This window comes from Dreissena polymorpha, chromosome 1 (genome assembly GCF_020536995.1).
Source record: "Dreissena polymorpha isolate Duluth1 chromosome 1, UMN_Dpol_1.0, whole genome shotgun sequence".
NCBI classification, from domain to species: domain Eukaryota; kingdom Metazoa; phylum Mollusca; class Bivalvia; order Myida; family Dreissenidae; genus Dreissena; species Dreissena polymorpha.
Window position 1 is genome coordinate 51,404,660 of NC_068355.1, and position 19,917 is coordinate 51,424,576.

The 19,917-nt window shown below is 37.1% G+C and overlaps 2 protein-coding genes across 2 annotated transcripts in view; one reads left to right on the forward strand and one right to left on the reverse strand.

The window, feature by feature from the left end:
* LOC127880583 (dynein axonemal heavy chain 3-like) overlaps positions 1-19,917 on the reverse strand; it is a 185,847-nt gene that overhangs the window by 36,124 nt on the left and 129,806 nt on the right. Inside the window, exons 60-68 of the mRNA XM_052427898.1 lie at positions 17,775-17,879; positions 9,112-9,245; positions 8,519-8,690; positions 7,813-8,016; positions 6,287-6,472; positions 5,424-5,561; positions 3,995-4,099; positions 3,131-3,291; positions 2,368-2,539 (exon numbers count right to left, since the gene is read on the reverse strand). Coding sequence (XP_052283858.1) covers positions 2,368-2,539; positions 3,131-3,291; positions 3,995-4,099; positions 5,424-5,561; positions 6,287-6,472; positions 7,813-8,016; positions 8,519-8,690; positions 9,112-9,245; positions 17,775-17,879 — 1,377 coding nt within the window. The remainder of the gene's footprint in view (positions 1-2,367; positions 2,540-3,130; positions 3,292-3,994; positions 4,100-5,423; positions 5,562-6,286; positions 6,473-7,812; positions 8,017-8,518; positions 8,691-9,111; positions 9,246-17,774; positions 17,880-19,917) is intronic.
* On the forward strand, positions 12,057-19,617 carry LOC127880590 (uncharacterized). The gene is made up of 3 exons (XM_052427912.1): positions 12,057-12,430; positions 13,249-14,385; positions 17,107-19,617. Exons 2-3 carry the CDS (start codon positions 13,875-13,877, stop codon positions 17,541-17,543), a joined length of 948 nt encoding a protein of 315 aa, XP_052283872.1. The 5' UTR covers positions 12,057-12,430; positions 13,249-13,874; the 3' UTR covers positions 17,544-19,617.

Consider the following 19,917-nt stretch of genomic DNA (forward strand, 5'->3'; position numbering starts at 1 on the left):
CATTCCATACCTGTGTTGTAACCTATCTGCAGGTGTGCCAATACTTGCAGGTGACATACCATACCTGTGCTGTTACCTATCTAAAGGTGTGCCAATACTTGCAGGTGGCATACCATACCTGTGTTGTTACCTGCAGGTGTGCCAATGCTTGCAGATGGCATACCATACCTGTGTTGTTACCTATATGAAGGTGTGCCAATGCTTGCAGGTGGCATACCATACCTGTGTTATTACCTATCTGCAGGTGTGCCAATACTTGCAGGTGGCATACCATACCTGTGCTGTTACCTATCTGAAGGTGTGCCAATACTTGCAGGTGGCATACCATACCTGTGTTGTTACCTATCTGAAGGTGTGCCAATACTTGCAGGTGGCATACCATACCTGTGTTGTTACCTATCTGAAGGTGTGCCAATACTTGCAGGTGGCATACCAAACCTGTGTTTTTACCTATCTGAAGGTGTGCCAATGCTTGCAGGTGGCATATCATACCTGTGTTGTTACCTATCTGAAGGTGTGCCAATGCTTGCAGGTGGCATATCATACCTGTGTTGTTACCTATCTACAGGTGTGCCAATACTTGCAGGTAGCATACAATACCTATGCTGTTACCTATCTGAAGGTGTACCAATGCTTGCAGGTGGCATACCATACCTGTGTTGTTACCTATCTGCAGGTGTGCCAATACATGCAGGTGGCATACTATACCTGTGCTGTTACCTATCTGAAGGTGTGCCAATACTTGCAGGTGGCATACCATACCTGTGTTGTTACCTATCTGCAGGTGTGCCAATGCTTGCAGGTGGCATACCATACCTGTGTTGCTACCTATCTGAAGGTGTGCCAATACTTGCAGGTGGCATACCATACCTGTGGTGTTACCTATCTGAAGGTGTGTCAATGCTTTCAGGTGGCATACCATACCTGTGTTCTTACCTATCTGAAGGTGTGCCAATACTTGCAGGTGGCATACCATATCTATGTTGTTACCTATCTGAAGGTGTGCAAATGCTTGCAGGTGGCATACCATACCTGTGTTTTTACCTATCTGACAGTGTGCCAATACTTGCAGGTGACATACCATACCTGTGTTGTTACCTATCTGAAGGTGTGCCAATGATTGCAGGTGGCATACCATACCTGTGTTATTACCTATCTGCAGGTGTGCCAATACTTGCAGGTGGCATACCATACCTGTGCTGTTACCTACCTTAAGGGGTTAATACTTGCAGGTGGCATACCATACCTATGTTGTTACCTTTCTGCAGGTGTGCCAATGCTTGTAGGTGGCATACCATACCTGTGTTGTTACCTATCTGAAGGTGTGCAAATGCTTGCATGTGGTATACCACACCTGTGTTGTTACCTATCTGCAGGTGTGCCAATTCTTGCAGGTGGCATACCATACCTGTGCTGTTTCCTATCTGAAGGTGTGCCAATACTTGCAGGTGGCATACCATACCTGTGTTGTTACCTATCTGCAGGTGTGCCAATGCTTGCAGATGGCATACCACACCTGTGTTGTTACCTATCTGAAGGTGTGCCAATACTTGCAGGTGGCATACTATACCTGTGTTGTTACCTATCTGAAGGTGTGCCAATGCTTGCAGGTGGCATACCATACCTGTGTTGTTACCTATCTGAAGGTGTGCCAATACTTGCAGGTGGCATACCATATCTGTGTTGTTACCTATCTGAAGGTGTGCCAATACTTGTAGGTGGCATACCATACCTGTGCTGTTACCTATCTGAAGGTGTGCCAATACTTGCTGGTGGCATACCATACCTGTGTTGTTATCTATTTATTACATACCTTTAACGCGGAACTGCTGCATAATTTAGCACAGAAACATGTTGTCACTGCATTGAATGTATGTATGTTTTTATTTAAAACTTACACCAAAAAAGATGTTCGCTTATGTGTCCGTGCATGTAGCTTTCTTTTATACTGTACAAAAAGTAATAAAGTTAAATGCATGTTTGTTACACACCAGGAACAAAAGTGATGTTTAAATTACATGTTATCCATCATAATAAACATAATTTTCAAGAATGTCCCATTCAATCTAGAAACCAAACTCTTGCTAAAAAGGTCTGCCACATTATACAGGACAGCTGTTATTTGGTTTAATAGGATGTAGAAAAGAGATATTGGCTTGTGTTTCTTGTATGCACTGCATTTTCCAATCCATATCAGATTAACATCACCATTATATTGTAATTTATAGTAAGCTTTGTAATAAAAGATATTTAGAACAGAACAATTAATTATAATATAGTCATTTAAACTGTGAAACATACATGATAAAGCCTTTGTTGAATTAACACCTAATCTACTATTCAAGCATACACCTCTTTCAATCTTACATTCATCTTGAACTGCTCCATGAACCCTTTAAATGCAGGCAGATCAGACACACGGACTATCTCGCCCCAGGACTTGTCTGCCAGCCACAGAGGGGCGGGGTTAGGGAAAGGGTTCTCCAAGGCAACGCCTCCTGTCAACAGGAACCGCCACTCACTGTCATTGATCATGCCCCTAAAAATAAATTATAATCTTGTGTTGAAGTGCCTTAGAAAATCACATTAAATTTAAGACCTTTATTAGTAGATTCAAGTTTTAAAGCCTTCATTTCCAACCATAAGATACTGATGAGCAGCAAACAGCATAAAACCTGAACAGAGTTACCCGATGGCTGGCCTCTTCAGATTTGCAGAGGAGAAAGGTATTGAGCAAATCTACTTCTTAAAGTTATGATTTAGTAAAGCTTTTGTATTAGGTTATGGATTATTTTGCAATTAAAAGTCACAAATACAATAACCACATTAAAACAATTCATGTTTTAGAATAAAGAAATATGTGTAACCATAAAAAATTAAACATTGCACTGGCTTTTCAAGTGCTAATGCAAATTATTTTAACAAATTTTATGTTTTAGCTATCATGCATATGTCATACATATTAATAATGTAAGTAATTTCTGTTCATATTGCATTATGCAGTGTAATGAACGAATGCTTTGAAGTGTCACGCCATGATATCAAACAATTTTGCTGAAATGTCCTAATTTTGAGCAGAAAATTGCGATATGTTTAAACTTAGATGCTACTACAACACTGGAGAACTCACTTGGATTTTTCAATACTAATGCAGAGGATGAAAGAGAAGAGCAGTTTGTCCTTCTCAAAAAGTGAGCGGCACACGTTCTTGTAGATGCTATATGTGAAGTGACTGTTAAGGTTCTCTAGACGCTCCTCCAGAACAGGTGACCGGCTGCTGTTCGTTATTGACTGAAATATGCATGACAGCCATATTGCTTATGCTGATGTTTTTTATTGTTAATTGGAAATTTTGTGGCCATTTTCAACAGTAACAGAAATTTGGTGGTGCTGAATTATGTGCGGCAGTGATATTTTTCATGCTCAAATACATGTACTTGTATTTACTTTTTTCAGCAGTGATTCAAATACGCAAAAAAAAATGCTTTTGCCAATTGGTTTGTTTATTTGGATTTTCTGCCATTTTCAACAGTAATGGCAATATGTACAACAGCCACATTGCTGATGCTGAAATATGTGTGCCAGCAGTATTGCTGATGGATCACAGTCATAGTCCCTATTCTGAAGTATGTTAAGCAGTCATATTGCTTATGTCGAAATGTCTAAAAACATCAACTTGCATCATTATGCTGAAATAGGCATGAAACAGATGTAATGCTAGCATATTACAACAGGAAATGGAAATCTGCTTTCTTTGTTTGTAATAAATGGCTTAAGTTGTCAATTTCATTGATTCAAATGTCTATGTTTAACTTGATATGGCTGCAAACAATGATATTAAGTTCTTTATTTCAAGTTTAATTTTCTTTCAATGCATGTAGCATTTACTATGAAATTTTTGCGCACATTTATGAACAAATTGAGCATGTGGTAATACAGGACAAACAGACTTTAAGAGAAATCGAGGCCTGGGTTGCTAATGGAGACCACATACCTGGAGGTAGAGGTTGATGAACCAGGTGAGGGAGTATTGGTACATGGGGTCGATGTTGGCCAGGTCGGATATTGTGAAGAACAGGATGCTGCCATGCTTGGCCACCTGAAATGTTCATCACAATATTTTATATGGTATATGAAACAAACAGCAACCTTGAATGCTGTTGCACTAAGTAAAATAATTAATCTAACCCTGTCACTCTCGTTAGTCACAATGAATTGATGAAGGACAGAAATGTGACGCTAAACTGCAAATAAAAAGACCAATTTTCATAAGGAGAGATTTAAACACTTACTTTTAATTTGTTATCATGTCTATTGTCCTTCTATAAAAAGTACAATAAAAAGCTTCATGCCTTTGTCTGTAAAATGCAGGTCTTAGTACAACTAATAAAATTGAAAATAATTTCAATAGTATTCTACAATTAATGTCAGTTTCGTCCCTTTATAACAGGTGTGGGGTACGATCAAACTGTTCCTCTTTTCTTTTATTTCTCATTCTATAATCAATTAACTTGTTTGTATCCATTGCGTTCTTCATTCATATTGTACCTACTTACACGTTTGTAGCCGTTGCGTACTTCATCTATCTCAATCAATGATCTACTTACTGGTTTGTAGCCGTTGCGTACTTCATCTATCTCAATCAATTATCTACTTACTGGTTTATAGCCGTTGCGTACTTCATCTATCTTAAAGGGATCTTTTCACGCTTTGGTAAATTGACAAAATTGAAAAAAGTTGTTTCAGATTCGCAAATTTTCGTTTTAGTTATGATATTTGTGAGGAAACAGTAATACTGAACATTTACCATGGTCTAATATAGCCATTATATGCATCTTTTGACGATTTTAAAACCTAAAAATTATAAAGCGTTGCAACGCGAAACGATTGAATAATTTGGAGAGTTCTGTTTTTGTCGTTAAATTTTGTGAAACTACGAAGATTGCTTTTATAAGGTATAAAATACAACAACTAGTGTAATCGGCGGAATAGCTCAGTAGGCTAAAGCGTTTTTACTTCAGGACTCTGGCAGGACTCCAGGGGTCACTGGTTCGAAACCTGGTCCGGGCAATGTTCTTTTCCTTTTTTTAATTTTATTCTTGATTTTTTACTAGAGCTTTTACGATCCAATGTTTACATTTATCGATATAAAGCATTTAATGAATAAGTTAAAAAATGCCAAAATCTGTGAAAAGGCCCCTTTAATCAATTATCTACATACTGGTTTGAAGCCGTTGTGTACTTCATCTATCTCAATCAATGATCTACATACTGGTTTGTAGCCGTTGTATTTCATCTATCTCAATCAATGATTTACTTACTGGTTTGTAGCCGTTGCTTACTTCATCTATCTCAATCAATGATCTACTTACTGGTTTGTAGCCATTGCGCACTTCATCTACCTCAATCAATGATCTACTTACTGGTTTGTAGCCATTGCGTACTTCATCTATCTCGATCTCAGTCCTTGACGTGATAACCTCCTTTTCTGAGATTTCAAGGGAGAGAACCTTGCTGGATGACAGCACTTCAATGGCAGTCTCATCCTCTAGAATGTTGCCCTAGAAACCATTCAAACAATCATATAGAACATGTATAATTAAGAAATATATATATTTATCTATATACTTACCGTAATATAAAAAACCATATGGGAAAGATTTTTACTAGGTTAAACCAGGTAATACATGTCTGAAATTTCCTCTGCCTTGTAATAATTATTTCTACACCATATACAATTTTGCTTGAATAAATTCAAGCATTTCAGCCTTTCATAGTGGCTTCAAATATAGTTATTTGTGTTGTTTGTAGTTTTCTTTTTTAAGGGCGCATAAAATGTTGGTAAATTTGTGTTTCTTTGCATTAAATACATCGTTTCCATCACACATTAAAGAATATTAGAGATCAATCTATTGAGATTTACTCTGTGATTATCTATACATGCAGACAGGCAAATTATATATAAATTCATACTGAAAATACTGGCAAGAAATATATACCAGTCTCACTTGGAGAAAACAGGGTTAAATATTTGCGTAAAGTGACATCCCAGATTTTCCTGTATACAGGCTAATCAGGAACGAACTTTCTGCTTTTATTGCATATTTCATTAAAAAGAAGTCTTTTCTTAGCAAAAAATCCAGTTTTGATGGAAAGTGTCGTCCTTGATTAGCCTGTGTGGACTGCGCAGACTAATATGTGATGAAACTTAAAGCACATGCAAAAAGCCCGCTTTCTTAGAGCATGGATCATGACCATATACAACATCTACTCTACATTTTCTCACCTCCGATTCGGAGAGCACCTCGAGTATCTTGTCCTCGATCTCTTTGAGTTGTCGTTTGTTGTGCGCGCTCTCCAGGATCAGCTGATTCTTCTTCTCCTCCAGCTCTGGCTTCTCCCGTGCAGCCACGATGCCTAGCAACTGGTCATCAAGGCCCAGGGGGGTGATCATGAAGTTCAACAAGGTCACCTGGAGGACAATTGGAGAATGTAGTATGTATGATATGCCTTGCAATTTTGTAATGTCATCGTTTATTTCCAAAAGCAATGTGCTGACTGATATTCAACATGTTGAAACCAGTAGTTCTTGAGATTGAGAAGAAGCCTAATAAAATGGTGCCTGATGCAAGATTATTTTCCTTGCAAAAATATGAGGCCATGTATACATGGTTGTACACTTCCTGTGAGCTTATTATGTGGAAAACTGTTGATCATGATGGTGTTTGTGGTGTTTGTGATTTAAGATGCTGAACTCTTTCATGTAGTTTTAAATCCCAATTTATTTTCACAATTTCTTGAAAATGCCAAAAAAATTCCCAATTTCAAATCCATCGTCTATCTTCTCAAAAAGCTGGGAAAAAAAACTGATACAAGTAACTAATCACACACTGCTAGGTATTTTACAAGCACGTGCTATTATTGAAACAATGGACGCTATTCACATTGACGTTATTCACATGGACGCTATTCACATTGACGTTATTCACATGGACGCTATTCACATTGACGCTATTCACATTCCATACCCGTACCAGATCGTCAATGCAATATTGTAGAGTATATCTTATTTTTTGAACACATGTACTTTTTGTCTCTTAATTTTTGGACACCTGTACTTTTTGAATATTTTTTGTATCTAAATTATCGACACTTATTGTTCTTATCTTCTAGTTCTTTTTATGTGTCAAACTAAGAGTATTTCCGGTAGATCTCTAAAATTTGGGTAGGGTTGGGCATCTTAATAATATTGTTAATTTTGAACCTTTCATTCACTTTTTCTTAAAATTAATGTAATCATAACATTGAAGCATGTTCTTTGTTTTTGAATGATTCCAAAAAATGTGCTATGGTATAATTAATTGACTCTTTAATATATATTATTTAACAAAAACTTTTCTTGAGGTGGCTTCGAGATGACGAACATGCTCGAGTTATCAAAGGTCTAGAGTGATTTACCTTCACAAACAATAAAGTTCAATCAACTACCTTATGCAAAAAGCTAACATAGTGAATTCCACGTTTAATAATCTTATTTTACTAGGTACACAAACCCACCCACTACTCCACCATCTTTAACACAGACCTCAGAGGGGTAGTAAGGGTTACACAGGCGGGTGGTGATATAGAAGCGGAATTTTTGTCAATTGTTTATTGTTTACACATGACAAAGCAACCGCAGTTATGACTATAGAAAGTGTGATAAACTTCCTTGAATAATTGTAGGTAAAAATAAATGACAAATCTTATAAGGGACCAAACCTTGACTTATCAACACTTGATTAATACAAACATGGTGACTACTTCACCCACCTTCACGGAGACCTCTGGTAGGTAGTGTGGGTTACGGAGGCGGGTGGTGATGTAGAAGCGGAAGTCCTTGCTACACTCGACCACTTGGTCCCCTATCCTCATGTAGTCGAGCCCGCTCTGCTTGAACGTCTGCTTCAGCAGGATTGGCTCCAGAATTGGGTCAAGTTCCTCGCCCACGTTCTCCAGTAGGCACGGGTTACCAAACTGGTGGGCAACAAAATAGTTTTATTCTATAAAGTGATCGAAATCTTTGTCAATTAAACACTAAAAACAAAAGTGATTGGCCTTGCTCTGTGAAAACCAGGCTTAATGCATGCCAGGCTTAATGCATGCCAGGCTTAATGCATGTGCATAAAGTGTTGTTCCAGATCAGCCTGTGCAGTCTAATCAGGGGCAACACTACACTTTAATAGTATTTTCATTGAAAAGAAGTCTCTTCTTAGTGAAAATCAAGTTTAGGTGGAAAGTGTTATCCCTAAGGACTGTACAGGCTAATCTGGGATGACACTTAACGTGCATGCATTTAGCATTACTGTCAGGCTCCATTATTGGGTTGAGTTCCTCAACTACAGTTAGTGTGGTAAGGCTATCTAAGTCATTAAAAAAAAGTAAACATTCTAGGGGTAATGTATGTCGAGAAGAAAAAACATATAGTTTTTCATCACAGAAAGGACCTTAAAAGCATGGTGAACACTAAACAAATTACCTGTATACAGTTTTCCAGTGAGCGTGTAAAGTTTTGGTCCGACTGTTTGATGACCTCTAACTTGTTGGACTTCTCCATGTTCTTGACCCACTTGTTGGCCTGACCCTGGGGGTCAATCATAAGGGGCCATCGGTTGGCGCTTGTTGCTATCAATGCATTGTCCACGGAGAAACTGTGGATAACGCATATGCAGATGGTGTTAAAAGCAGGGTAGAAGCTTTTAATAGATAACTGAACAGTATTGAAAAATTACATTTTAAGGAAATTAAGAAACTTTTTTGAAGAACAAATACACTTAAGATCACAACATATGAATAGGGGACATTGAAGCATCTGATTAACACGTGGGTACCCAACTTAGAAGCATTTCAAGAACACTTTTTAATCCTACTTAGAGAATTTCATCTTGTCAAGCAAGAAAAACCAGCACTCTCAAAATTATTACAGTCTCTAAAGTGAATGCTGGTTCTGATCTCAATGGTTGAAACCAAATACATGTACAGCCATCCTTTAAGCAATAAAAACAAATCAAATATGAAAAATCTGCACTCAGATAAGCATTTACATATTCATGTCAAGCCCATCGTGCATACTTGTCAACAGGCAGGCCCGCTATCTGCCAGTCTCTTATCTTCACAGGATCCCCCAGGGTCCCATGCAGTGAGAAATGTTCCGACACAGGTATCTCCTTCTCTTTACACATCGTGTACCACTGCTTCAAACAGTCCTGAAAAGGAACCACAAGCATAGTAATCAGCCTACAGCTTACACATCGTGTACCACTGCTTCAAACAGTCCTGAAAAGGAAACACAATCATGGTAATCAGCCTACGGCTTACGCATTGTGTACCATTGCTTAAAACAGTCCTGAAAAGGAAACACAAGCATGGTAATCAGCCTACGGCTTACACATCGTGTACCATTGCTTAAAACAGTCCTGAAAAGGAAACACAAGCATGGTAATCAGCCTACGGCTTACGTATTGTGTACCATTGCTTCAAACAGTAATGAAAAATACACAGAAACATAGTAACCTGCCTTCAGCTCACATATCAGATTACAATGCTTCGCTCTTTGTCTTCAGTTGCAATCCTGTAATTGCATTCACGAGTCTTAGAATCAAGAGACCCACATTTAATTTGTAACTGCCCTATCTTTGAAAAGACCACCTCCAGTTGAGAATAGGGTCTTCTTAAACAGTTTATTGCTTTGCACTCATTGGTCTCCGCAATTGAGAGAGCCTAATTTAATTTTTAAGTCACCATGGCATTATGAACATAGTGTCTGTCTTGATCACTGGATCCATCCCCACTGTAGTAGTGTCCCAACATCACCCCTAATAAAAATTACTGTTACAAGCCTTATAGACTTGGGGGAAACCCTGCTGGTTAACTCATTACCATGTCTTATTTAATTAATTTTTAAGACTGAAAGATTTAAAATGAGTTAACAAGTGATATTAACTGAAATGGGTTATTGTTTTCTTTTTTAATTCTTAATTGATTCAATCATCATCTCATAGTTTGTTTTGATGACAAGAATTTCACATAAGCTAAGCTAAGAACCAGGCAAATCAAACTGCCGATGTTGATAATACAAAATCAAAATGAATGTTATAAATGATTACATACATTTATGTTTCATTACAGTACAGTCAAAACTGACCTAGCAGTCAACTGAAATTAGTGGTCAACAGCAGACAATGGTCAGTCTGGATTCCCCCAGACGAAAATCATTCTATATAACAATTGAGAATAAATGCAAACAAGCCAGTATATTTCACTAAAAAAGTTATTTTTGAACTGAGAACAATATTCAGTTGTTTTAAGTTGCGAAATGATAACAGATAAATCAATCTGCATTGTTGTCTTTTACCTCTGATGACATAGCATCTATTGTGCTTCTATTTTGCGGGTAAAGAATCTGAATGTGGTAACTGCCTTTGATGTGATAAATGCGACTCGCTGTGAGAAAACAAATATTAGGGTGTTGAGAATGTTTGTTTTTCTGGGATAATAAAGTAACAATAATAATTTGTATTCAAAGCAATTAGCGGCCGCAGTCATATAGCAATAGCTTGAGAGCATGACAAAATCAATAGAATCTCTCCTCGCTGATAAGGTGTTAACAATAACACTTAGCTAGCAAGTGCTGTTATTAGCAGGCAGGCCATAAAAGGATTAGTGATAGTCTATTTTGGCAAGACAGACATTGAATAGCAACCATTATAACAAACTTTCAGCATGTATGCAAGTGGATTTGTTCATGTAAAACTACTATAACAAAAAATACTATTTTCAATTTCATGAAAAAAGCTAACACCACTTGTTTTCTGCAAGTCCGGGAAACCCAAATGCGTTGGATCGACTAGCATAGATAAGCTGATTGTGTGATGTTTGTGTTCAAATACATTTTTATAAGCTTTTAGTGTCTGTTTCTATGAATGTGAACGATACTGTTATGCCGTACTATCGGTTTGCAACAGCAAATCCGCTATTTATACTTTTTCTGACATGACTTCAATGACACCTGACGACTGTAATTTAAAAATATCTTTCAATTAACTACAATGAACTGTCGGATTTACAGAATAAACGAGATGCATGGGTAAACAATAATATTATCATTGATAAACTCATAAGTTTAACAATACGTTTGAATTTCAATCAATGTATAATTTGTATTATTCAATAGAATTTAATTATGCTATTATATTTAGTTATCGGCAATGAGCTTTTATTTGCATTACACTGTGTGCAAACAACAGGGTGGGGTAATGACCTAGTAATACTACCAAGTGACCAACGATTTATGAAGTGGTCATCTGAGAACAACAGTCATCTGTCTACAACGGTCACTTTTGTCATTTCCCTTGATTAGCCACTGTTCTCAGTTTTAACTGCAAATATAGAGAATAACAGGTTACTGCCTGATCTTTTTGTAATACATCATGCAAGGCTTAGAATAATATAACGGCGAGCCTTGCCCAGCCATTATTTTATTTCGTGCCGAGCCTGATATATTACAAAAAGATCAGGCAGTAACCTGTTTTTCTGTTTATCATACCTCTATCTGATTTTAAATAAATAATGAAAAAATCACTAACAAGCTGCAGTTTTAGCGGGAAAGAATATGACTTTGTTGTTTGATGTGCTAATAATGACGTCATAAGCACGCACACTTAATATTTGCAAAAATTGTTTTTTGCTGTTTGTGTTGCATTTTGTGTTTAAAATCTATTACATCTTGGTATCAAATTGTTTGTTTTGTTGAATCTGATTCGATTTTACTAAAAACGATTACTTTATAGTTGATTCAGAGTAATATGACCATCCTCCACACATGACTAATATAAAAACTTGCTGTTAACCATGATATAAAAAAATATATCAGGCAACGTTATATCAGGCAGATATCAATGCGGTGGAATGATAAAAATTGTAATTTTAGCATCATTTTGAGTTGAATTGCCCCTTTAAATATATGCTCACCTGTCAAATTCTTTTAGTGATAAGATATCAGTAACCTTAATCAATAAATAACTTTGATTCAACTTGTCATGTGAAAAAGGTTCAATATACAGATTATTGCTTTGAATGAAATGGCCTCAACTTTGAATAGTTCAGTCCTCAGTGGATCAGATTTGTTGTTTGACTTTTCTTGCTGCAGTTGTCAAGGAAAGGACATCAATAAAGAGGCTGAGTTTAACTGTGATGAATGTTCTAAATGTTTCTGCGGTGAATGTGTGAAGCATCACAACTTACTGTTCAACAAGCATGTTACATCAGGAAAAGAAAACATAAGCCAGTGGCGTGTAGAGCATTGTCAGGAACATAAGAACGAGAAACTGAAAGTATTCTGTGAGGACCACAATGAACTAATATGCACAAGCTGCCTCGTAAACAATCACAAGTAAGTACTAAAACTCTTTAACCATTACCCAGTTTAACATTACTGGTAATGATTTAACAAAGTTTAAGTCTTGGATCTTAACATACCAATAAAAATAGCTTGCCAATTTCAACCTGATTGTGAAATAAGCAAAGATTACTGTCTTTACATATGTCCTACTCAGAGTTGTTCGTAAACATGTTTACAAGATAAAAGACAATATGAAAATTAGAAAGTGGGTTATTCTCTTATCTATTTGACCAGAGTCTAGTTTTTTATTCAGCATAACTTAAAATGATAACGTTGACAGGATATGTGATTTTAAAAGAATTTTATATGAGTCAGCTTTGCATGTAAAACACCAATGATTAGTTTTTTCTCCAAAATCTAGCCGAATCCGGCGTTGCACAACTGCACAGTTATACCTGTGGCAATTATATGCTTTGTGTATTATATAGTCAACAATAATCGGTATCATGATTGACCGGAAAACCTGTTCGTTATTCAAATTATGTAAGATTTATTAAGATCCAAGTTGTTATTAAACGGTTAAGTATTCGATTTGGAACAGGTTTTTATTTTTTTTATTTTTTATATATCAAATTAACAGGAAAAATCTATACCAACAAATCTATTAAGTTAAGATAGGTATTCTGTTTTCACAGGTTTTGGTTTGGACAAATTTCACTGTAAGTTAAAAGTTTTTACCATCTTCCATACCAAATAATACTAAGAACATAGCTTTGTTTAAGAAGTTTGTTCTTTTCAATTAGTAGCTTATAACCCATAAGTAAATCTGTTGCTTTTTTTACCGGAAAGAATTTGGATTTCCTTTGCAGGAAATGCACTCATGTTGTACTCATTACTGATAAAGTGAAAGCCTTGTGCAAGAAAGGGGATTTCCAGCAGTTGTCAACATCCCTTGATACATTGCTAGCCCAATGGTGTCAGAAAAAAGATGACTTAAATGAAAGACTGAAGACCCTTGAAAAATCCTACAAGAACATTCTGAAAAAAATCAACACTTTACGAAAGGCAATCAATGATTCTCTGGATGAACTAGAGGGGAATACCATCAAGGAGTTAGAGTCATTACGGTCAACCATGCATTCATCTATAGAAACCGATAAAGAAGCATGTTCCGAGTCCATCAATTCAATGACAGGTGTTCAAAACGATTGGCAGAACATCAACAATAAAAGTGAAACCATCCAATTTGTCATGTACAGAAAATGCCTTGACCAGTCAAAAAAGCTTGAAGCAGTTTTGCAAAAACTTAAAGCAAAGAATGAGTTGACACTGACCTTTGAACCAGATACAACCATACAGAAAACCCTGTCAGCTCTCTCAGGATTGGGACAAATAGTTAGCAAAGAGAGGCAATCACAAAATGTAGAAAGTATAACACAGGAAGCAGTAACCAGCGAGACAAAACCAAAAGCATGCGAAACGATCTCAAGTCAAAATGTTCATACCTGTCCAAACAACTCCTGTAGACAAAGCTGGCCCTCATGAAGAAAACAAGCCAAGCGTGTTGTCTCATTCGAGCCAAGTCATCAAAGTACAAGCTGCTAAGGAGTATAGTATAAGAGCAAAGAAAGATAAAGAAACCTGCTGTATATCAGGAGTCTGTGAGATAGCTACAGGAAAAGTACTCATCTCCGACAGTCTGAACAAAAGAGTAAAGCTGCTGGATCACAACTACACAGTTGACGCCTACTGTGACATGCCTGGTCTACCATTGTCCATGTGCAGCATTGATTCCAGTCTGGTGGCTGTTGCTTTGAGGTTTGATGGGATCCACTTCGTCAGATTGACTAATGGTCAGCTGACAAAAGACAAGACACTGCAGCTAGAACATGACTTAAGTGGTCTCACATATCACCATGGAAACCTGTACGTCACATCAGGTGCAGCACTCTTCCACTACACTGTGGATGGTAGACTTGTGAGCAAGTTGTATGAGGTAACAGCAGGTAAGAGAAAAGGCAATTATAACCTCATATATTTTCGCAATACTTTGCAAGGTCCATGTTTCCTTCGAAAATAAAACATTGAATACACAATCAGCTTTAATTCAAAACATTTTTTTATTTAAAAAAAACAAAAGTGTTTAGGTATACAATTATACTTCAAATCTGCTAGATTACAGAAATATCTATCATCTATCCTGATTGCAATGAAACTAGATTGGGATTTTACTTTTCAAGTTATTTTTCAAGAACATGTATACACTGGCTAACAAGCAGATGTTGGAAATGTAGACATTGTGTAATTAAAAGATACAAATAGAAGGGTAGTCTCTTATTTCAAATTTTAAACAAAGATATGAAGAAATGGCAATGCTAGGTAGGTCTATAGTAGGCAAGTTCCTTTTAAATGTGTCAAGAAATGGCACAGATATCAGATAAGCTGAGATAATTTAAATACAATAAAATACCACTTGAACTGGGGAATAAAAAATGTTAGCTATCATCATCATCAATCCTTTGACCAGTTTTGCTGTTAGGAGGAAATAAGGGAAGACATTACAGAAATACCCCTCCAGTCAGGTCTTTTGTTTTCTGCTGAGAGTAATTCATCCATGGAAAGAGATTTCCACGCTTTTACATTGTCCATCACACTTTTCTTCTTACGGCCTTGATGTTGACCTCCATCTAGTTTAATAGTCTTGCACAGAGTGTCGTGCCTGGTGACCTGTTTAAACCAAGCAAGCTTTCGTTTTTTGACAATCACAAGTAGGGGCTCTTGTGGACCAACAAGTGTTGCAGTCATGTTCAGGAGTAGTCGTTGGTCTTGTGCTCCGTATAGGACATTAAAATACCTGTATCCTACTTTCTTTATCTGCCTGAAGCGTCCAGGTCTTGATGCCATAGAGTAAGATGGAGACTTCGGGGGACTTGTAGAGCCTGTACTTGGTGGGGAAGCTGATAGAACTGCTTGTCCACAACCTGCTCAGTCTGGCTGCCATTGCAATTCTTATTCGGACCTCAGCGGTATTGGTACCTTACTTGTGCCCAAGTACGTGAAGCTTGACACTTCTTGATCCTTGCCATTGATGGTGATGTCTGCACTGGTTGGTCTTGCTGTTCACGATGAACTTCAACTTCTCCATGCAGACCTCCATCATGTATGCTCCTGCTCTTTCATAGAGTCTGTTGGTGAGATCTTGAAGTTCACTGCTTGTGCTACCCATCACTTCAATGTTTTCATCAAATCTCTAGTTAGAGAATGGTCTTACACCGATGGAGATAGAGGTGTGGTGGTCATGATGAGTCTCCTGCATTATCTCCTCAAGGAAAAGGTTGAACAGGACGGGAGAGAGCAGACATCCCTGATGGACGCCCACTGATGTCCTGAAGAAGTCCCCCTGATTTTGGTTAATAAGTACTGCGCTGCTGGATTTTCTGTAGAGTTCTTGAATGACTTGCACCAGCCCTTCGTCAATTTTGAATCCTCTCATAATATGCCATAGGCCATCATGCCACTCGTGGTCGAAAGCTTTCTTAAAGTCAATGAAGTTGTGGAAGAGCTCAGGTTGGTCTTTCAGGTGTTTCTCAATGATGATTCTGCAGTTGAAGATCTGTTCCACTTTGCTCCGCCCATCTTTGAATCCTGCCTGCTCTTCGGCCACCAGTTCCTTGGCCTTACTTTTCAATGATTAAGGATGATAAGCAGCATGACTTTGCTGGGATGACTGATGAGGCTAATGGGTCGGTAATTCTCGCACAACTTGAGGTTACCCTTTTTCAGCAGGAATATGACAAGTGACTGGGTCCACTCCTTTGGCCACTTCTCCTCCCAGATCTTTTAGGATAGTGCTGTCATTGCTGGAGTTGTTGCCTCTCCTCCATGCTTAATCAGCTTAGAAGGGACAGAAATTTTCCTGCCTTAAGACTACACACTGCCTCCTCCACCACTGCCTTAAGTATGGACTGACTTTCGTCATATGCTTCTGGTCTGGGATCGTTCTGAAGGAGACTGGAGTCTGGTTAAAACACGTAGTTGTAGAGGTCACTCCAGAATTCAGTCCATCTGTTTAGAACTGCGGCACTCTCGGTAAGGAGATTCCCATCAGCGTCTGATACAACACTGGACTTCGGCTGACTGGTCTTTGTGAGGGTCTTGAGGGTGCTGTATGCCTTTTTACTGCTTCCTGCAGTCATCTCTTTGTCGATGATGATGCATTTTTCCTCAATCCATTCCTCCCTTGCATCTTTCATCTTCTTCCTTACCTCCCTGTTTGCTTTCTGGTAATTTGCCCTTGAGTCCAGGCTTTCTAATGCCTCAGCTCTCTTCTTTTGTCACATAGGTCCATGACTTTGGTAGACACCCATAACTTGTTCTTCATTCTCTCTCTCCCAAGCACTTCTTCGGCCAATTTCAATGGGACACTGATGTTGTTGTTGGTTATGGTGTCATGTCATTGTCTAAGATGTTCAGGGCTGCAATTTATCTGTGCTTGAAATACCTCTGCTATCACTGGATCTTTCAATTTCTCCAAGTAAAATCTAACGTTTGAGCTATATACCAAACCAAAACATAATGTCCTACAACATAATTACGATCAATATCAATAAATAAATGAAAAGTGAATGAAATTAATCATCCTGCTAATTTTTTAGCCAATTTAAGTGTTTTAATCTGTTATTATTATTATCCATATAATACACATATATTATTTATTATCTTCCTAGAAACCATGCCATCCTGTGCAGTGAGTGCTGATGGAGAGAGGATATACTTGGTGTGCTATGGCCCTAACCAGCTAGTCACGCTGTCCAAGAATGGCACAGTAATCTCCATAATGAAAGAACCATCACTGGACTGGGGAGATCAGTTAGCCTTCCATGGCCTCCATGTGACAGAGATGGGTTCACTGGACTCGGGAGATAAGTTACTACTCCATGGCCTCCATGTGACAGAGATGGGGCAAGTTCTGGTATGTGGATTCGTGTCTAATAAAATCATCCAGGTTGACAGAGATGGTAGACAGAGACTGGCAGAAGTGGTTACCGAAAAGGATGATGTAGACAGACCAATACCGGTGTCTGTCTACTACAGTAAACACACGGGGACACTAATTGTGGGAATGTTGGAAAATGACAGCATCTTTGTGTTTACAACTCAGTGACTTTGATAGGCTGGTTAGATAGAAGCAAACACTCAATCACACTTCAAACGCAACACTATTGAATAACCCCAAAACAGCTCAAGATATTTCATATTTCCTTGTTTTATATAATTTTCAAATAAGTTGCATTCAAATCATTCAACTATAAAGCTTTGACTTTACTGTATGCTCAGTTGAGGTAATTAAGCAAGCTAAAAGGTGACAAAGGACTGGGACATAATGACAACTCACCTGTCTGTAGGCCAGAGTGAATGGTCCCAGATAGGCAACAACACTGGCGGACAGTAAGACATCACCGATAATGTTGTCATAGGTCTCTGTCAGTTCCTCTATGTTCTGCAACAGACACCTGATATTATCAAGACTGATAGACAACATATTTAATTGACTTTTAATTATGAGCCACGGAGAGGATAATGCAACACGTACTCATGTTTTTAAGCCATCTAAACTTTATTTAAAACACATTTTTTCTGTGAGTTTGAAGCTTTTAAACTTTATCAACAACACATTTTATTAGAATTGACTTTTGTTACTTTTATCTGAGTCAAGTCACTAAATACATTTGGTGACTTGCTTTTAATTTACAACTATAATAAATACTTTTAATATGTAATTTTCAATCCAATATTTTCGTGGCCTATGATCATACACAACTTGAAAATGTGCAATCCAAAACATCTTTTTAACAAAAATATGGACAAATAAAATTTGTTTAAATGAGCTTGGATTTATTTGTGCAAATATTCATGAAATAGGCTTACATTAATAATAGATTGTAGAAACAGTCTGTATGTATTTTGCTGACATGTTTGCATATTGTTAAAGCTGTCATGGTTAGGTGTGGTTTTAGTTGACACATTTGTATATTGTTGGAGCTTGCAGCATTATGTATTGTTTAAGCTGGCATGATTATGTTTTTTTAAGTTGACTGGGATATTTTTTGTTTTAACTGACATGTGTTTATATTGTTTAAGCTAACATGTTTTGTGCTAGCTGACATGGTTATGAATTGATTAAGCTGACATGGTTATGTATTGTTTGAGCTGACATGGTTATGTATTGTTTTAGCTGATGTGTTTGCATATTGATTTAACTGACATGGCTATATATCATTTAATCTGACATGTTCATGGATTGTTTTAGCTGACATGGTTATGTATTGTTTTAGCTGTAGTGTTTGCATATTGATTTAACTGACATGGTTATATATCGTTTAAGCTGACATGTTCATGGATTGTTTTAGCTGACGTGGTTATGTATTGTTTTAGCTGAAGTGTTTGCATATTGATTATACTGACATGACTATATATCGTTTAAGCTGACATGTTCATGTATTGTTTTAGCTGATGCGTTTGAATATGGTTTAAGATGCCTAGTTTATGTATTGACTAAACTGATTTAGTTGTGTATTGTTTCATCTGAAGTGTTTGTATATGGTTTAAGATGACATATTTATGTATTGACTAAACTGATATGGTTGTGTTTTGTCTCAGCTGATGTATTTGTATATTTTTTAAGCTAACATGGTCATTATATTTTAGCTGACATGGTTATGTTATGTTTAAGTTGACATGGTTATGTATCGTTTTAGATGACATGCTTTTATATTGTTAAAGCAGACATGTTTATTGTGTAAGCTGAAATGGCTATGTATTGTTTGTGCTTATGTGTTTGTATGAAGTTTAAGCAAATATGGTAATTTATCGTTAACGCTAACATGATTGTGAATTGATTAAGCTGACATCATTGTGTTTTTTCATTCCTTACAATTTTTTTATAATGCTCTACCAGTAGCTGCATTATTTTATATTGTTAAGCTGACATATTTGGGTTGGGCTTATGCTACAATTATTACATTATGCTTTTTTTAATGAATGTTTATTGTTTTAGCTTAACGTATTGTGCATTATTACACGATTGTGTATAGCTTTACTTTACATACTTGTGTATGATTTTAGATTGTGCAAAGCCTATATTGACATACTTGTGTAAGGTTTTAATTGAGTATTTTGGTAAGACATATTTTGATTGACACATAGTTTTGGATTGAGACATCAGCATATTTTTTATAATAAACAGAAAAATGATAGTACGTTCACCAATGTTTTTGTATTGATTTGTCCGTACCCTACTTTAATTATTTGAGCCTAGATCTGGGAAAACTAGAATGCACAGGCTAATCAGGGACGACACTTTCCACTAATTGATTTTTTTTCGTTTATAAAGTCTCTTCTAAACAAAAATCCAAATGGGCAGAAAGTGTTCTCTCGGATAAGTCTGTGCAGAATGCGTAAGATAATCTGGGAAGACACTTCAAACACATGCAATAAGCAAAGATTAAAAAAAAACGAGGCTGACTTTAATAAAACAA

Excerpts from the sequence above, each read along its gene's own strand:
- LOC127880590 (XM_052427912.1), top strand. The coding sequence starts at position 13,875 with ATGTTCATACCTGTCCAAACAACTCCTGTAGACAAAGCTGGCCCTCAT. Across the intron at positions 14,386-17,106 it reads GTTGTATGAGGTAACAGCAG|AAACCATGCCATCCTGTGCA; the intron begins GTAAGAGAAAAG and ends TTATCTTCCTAG.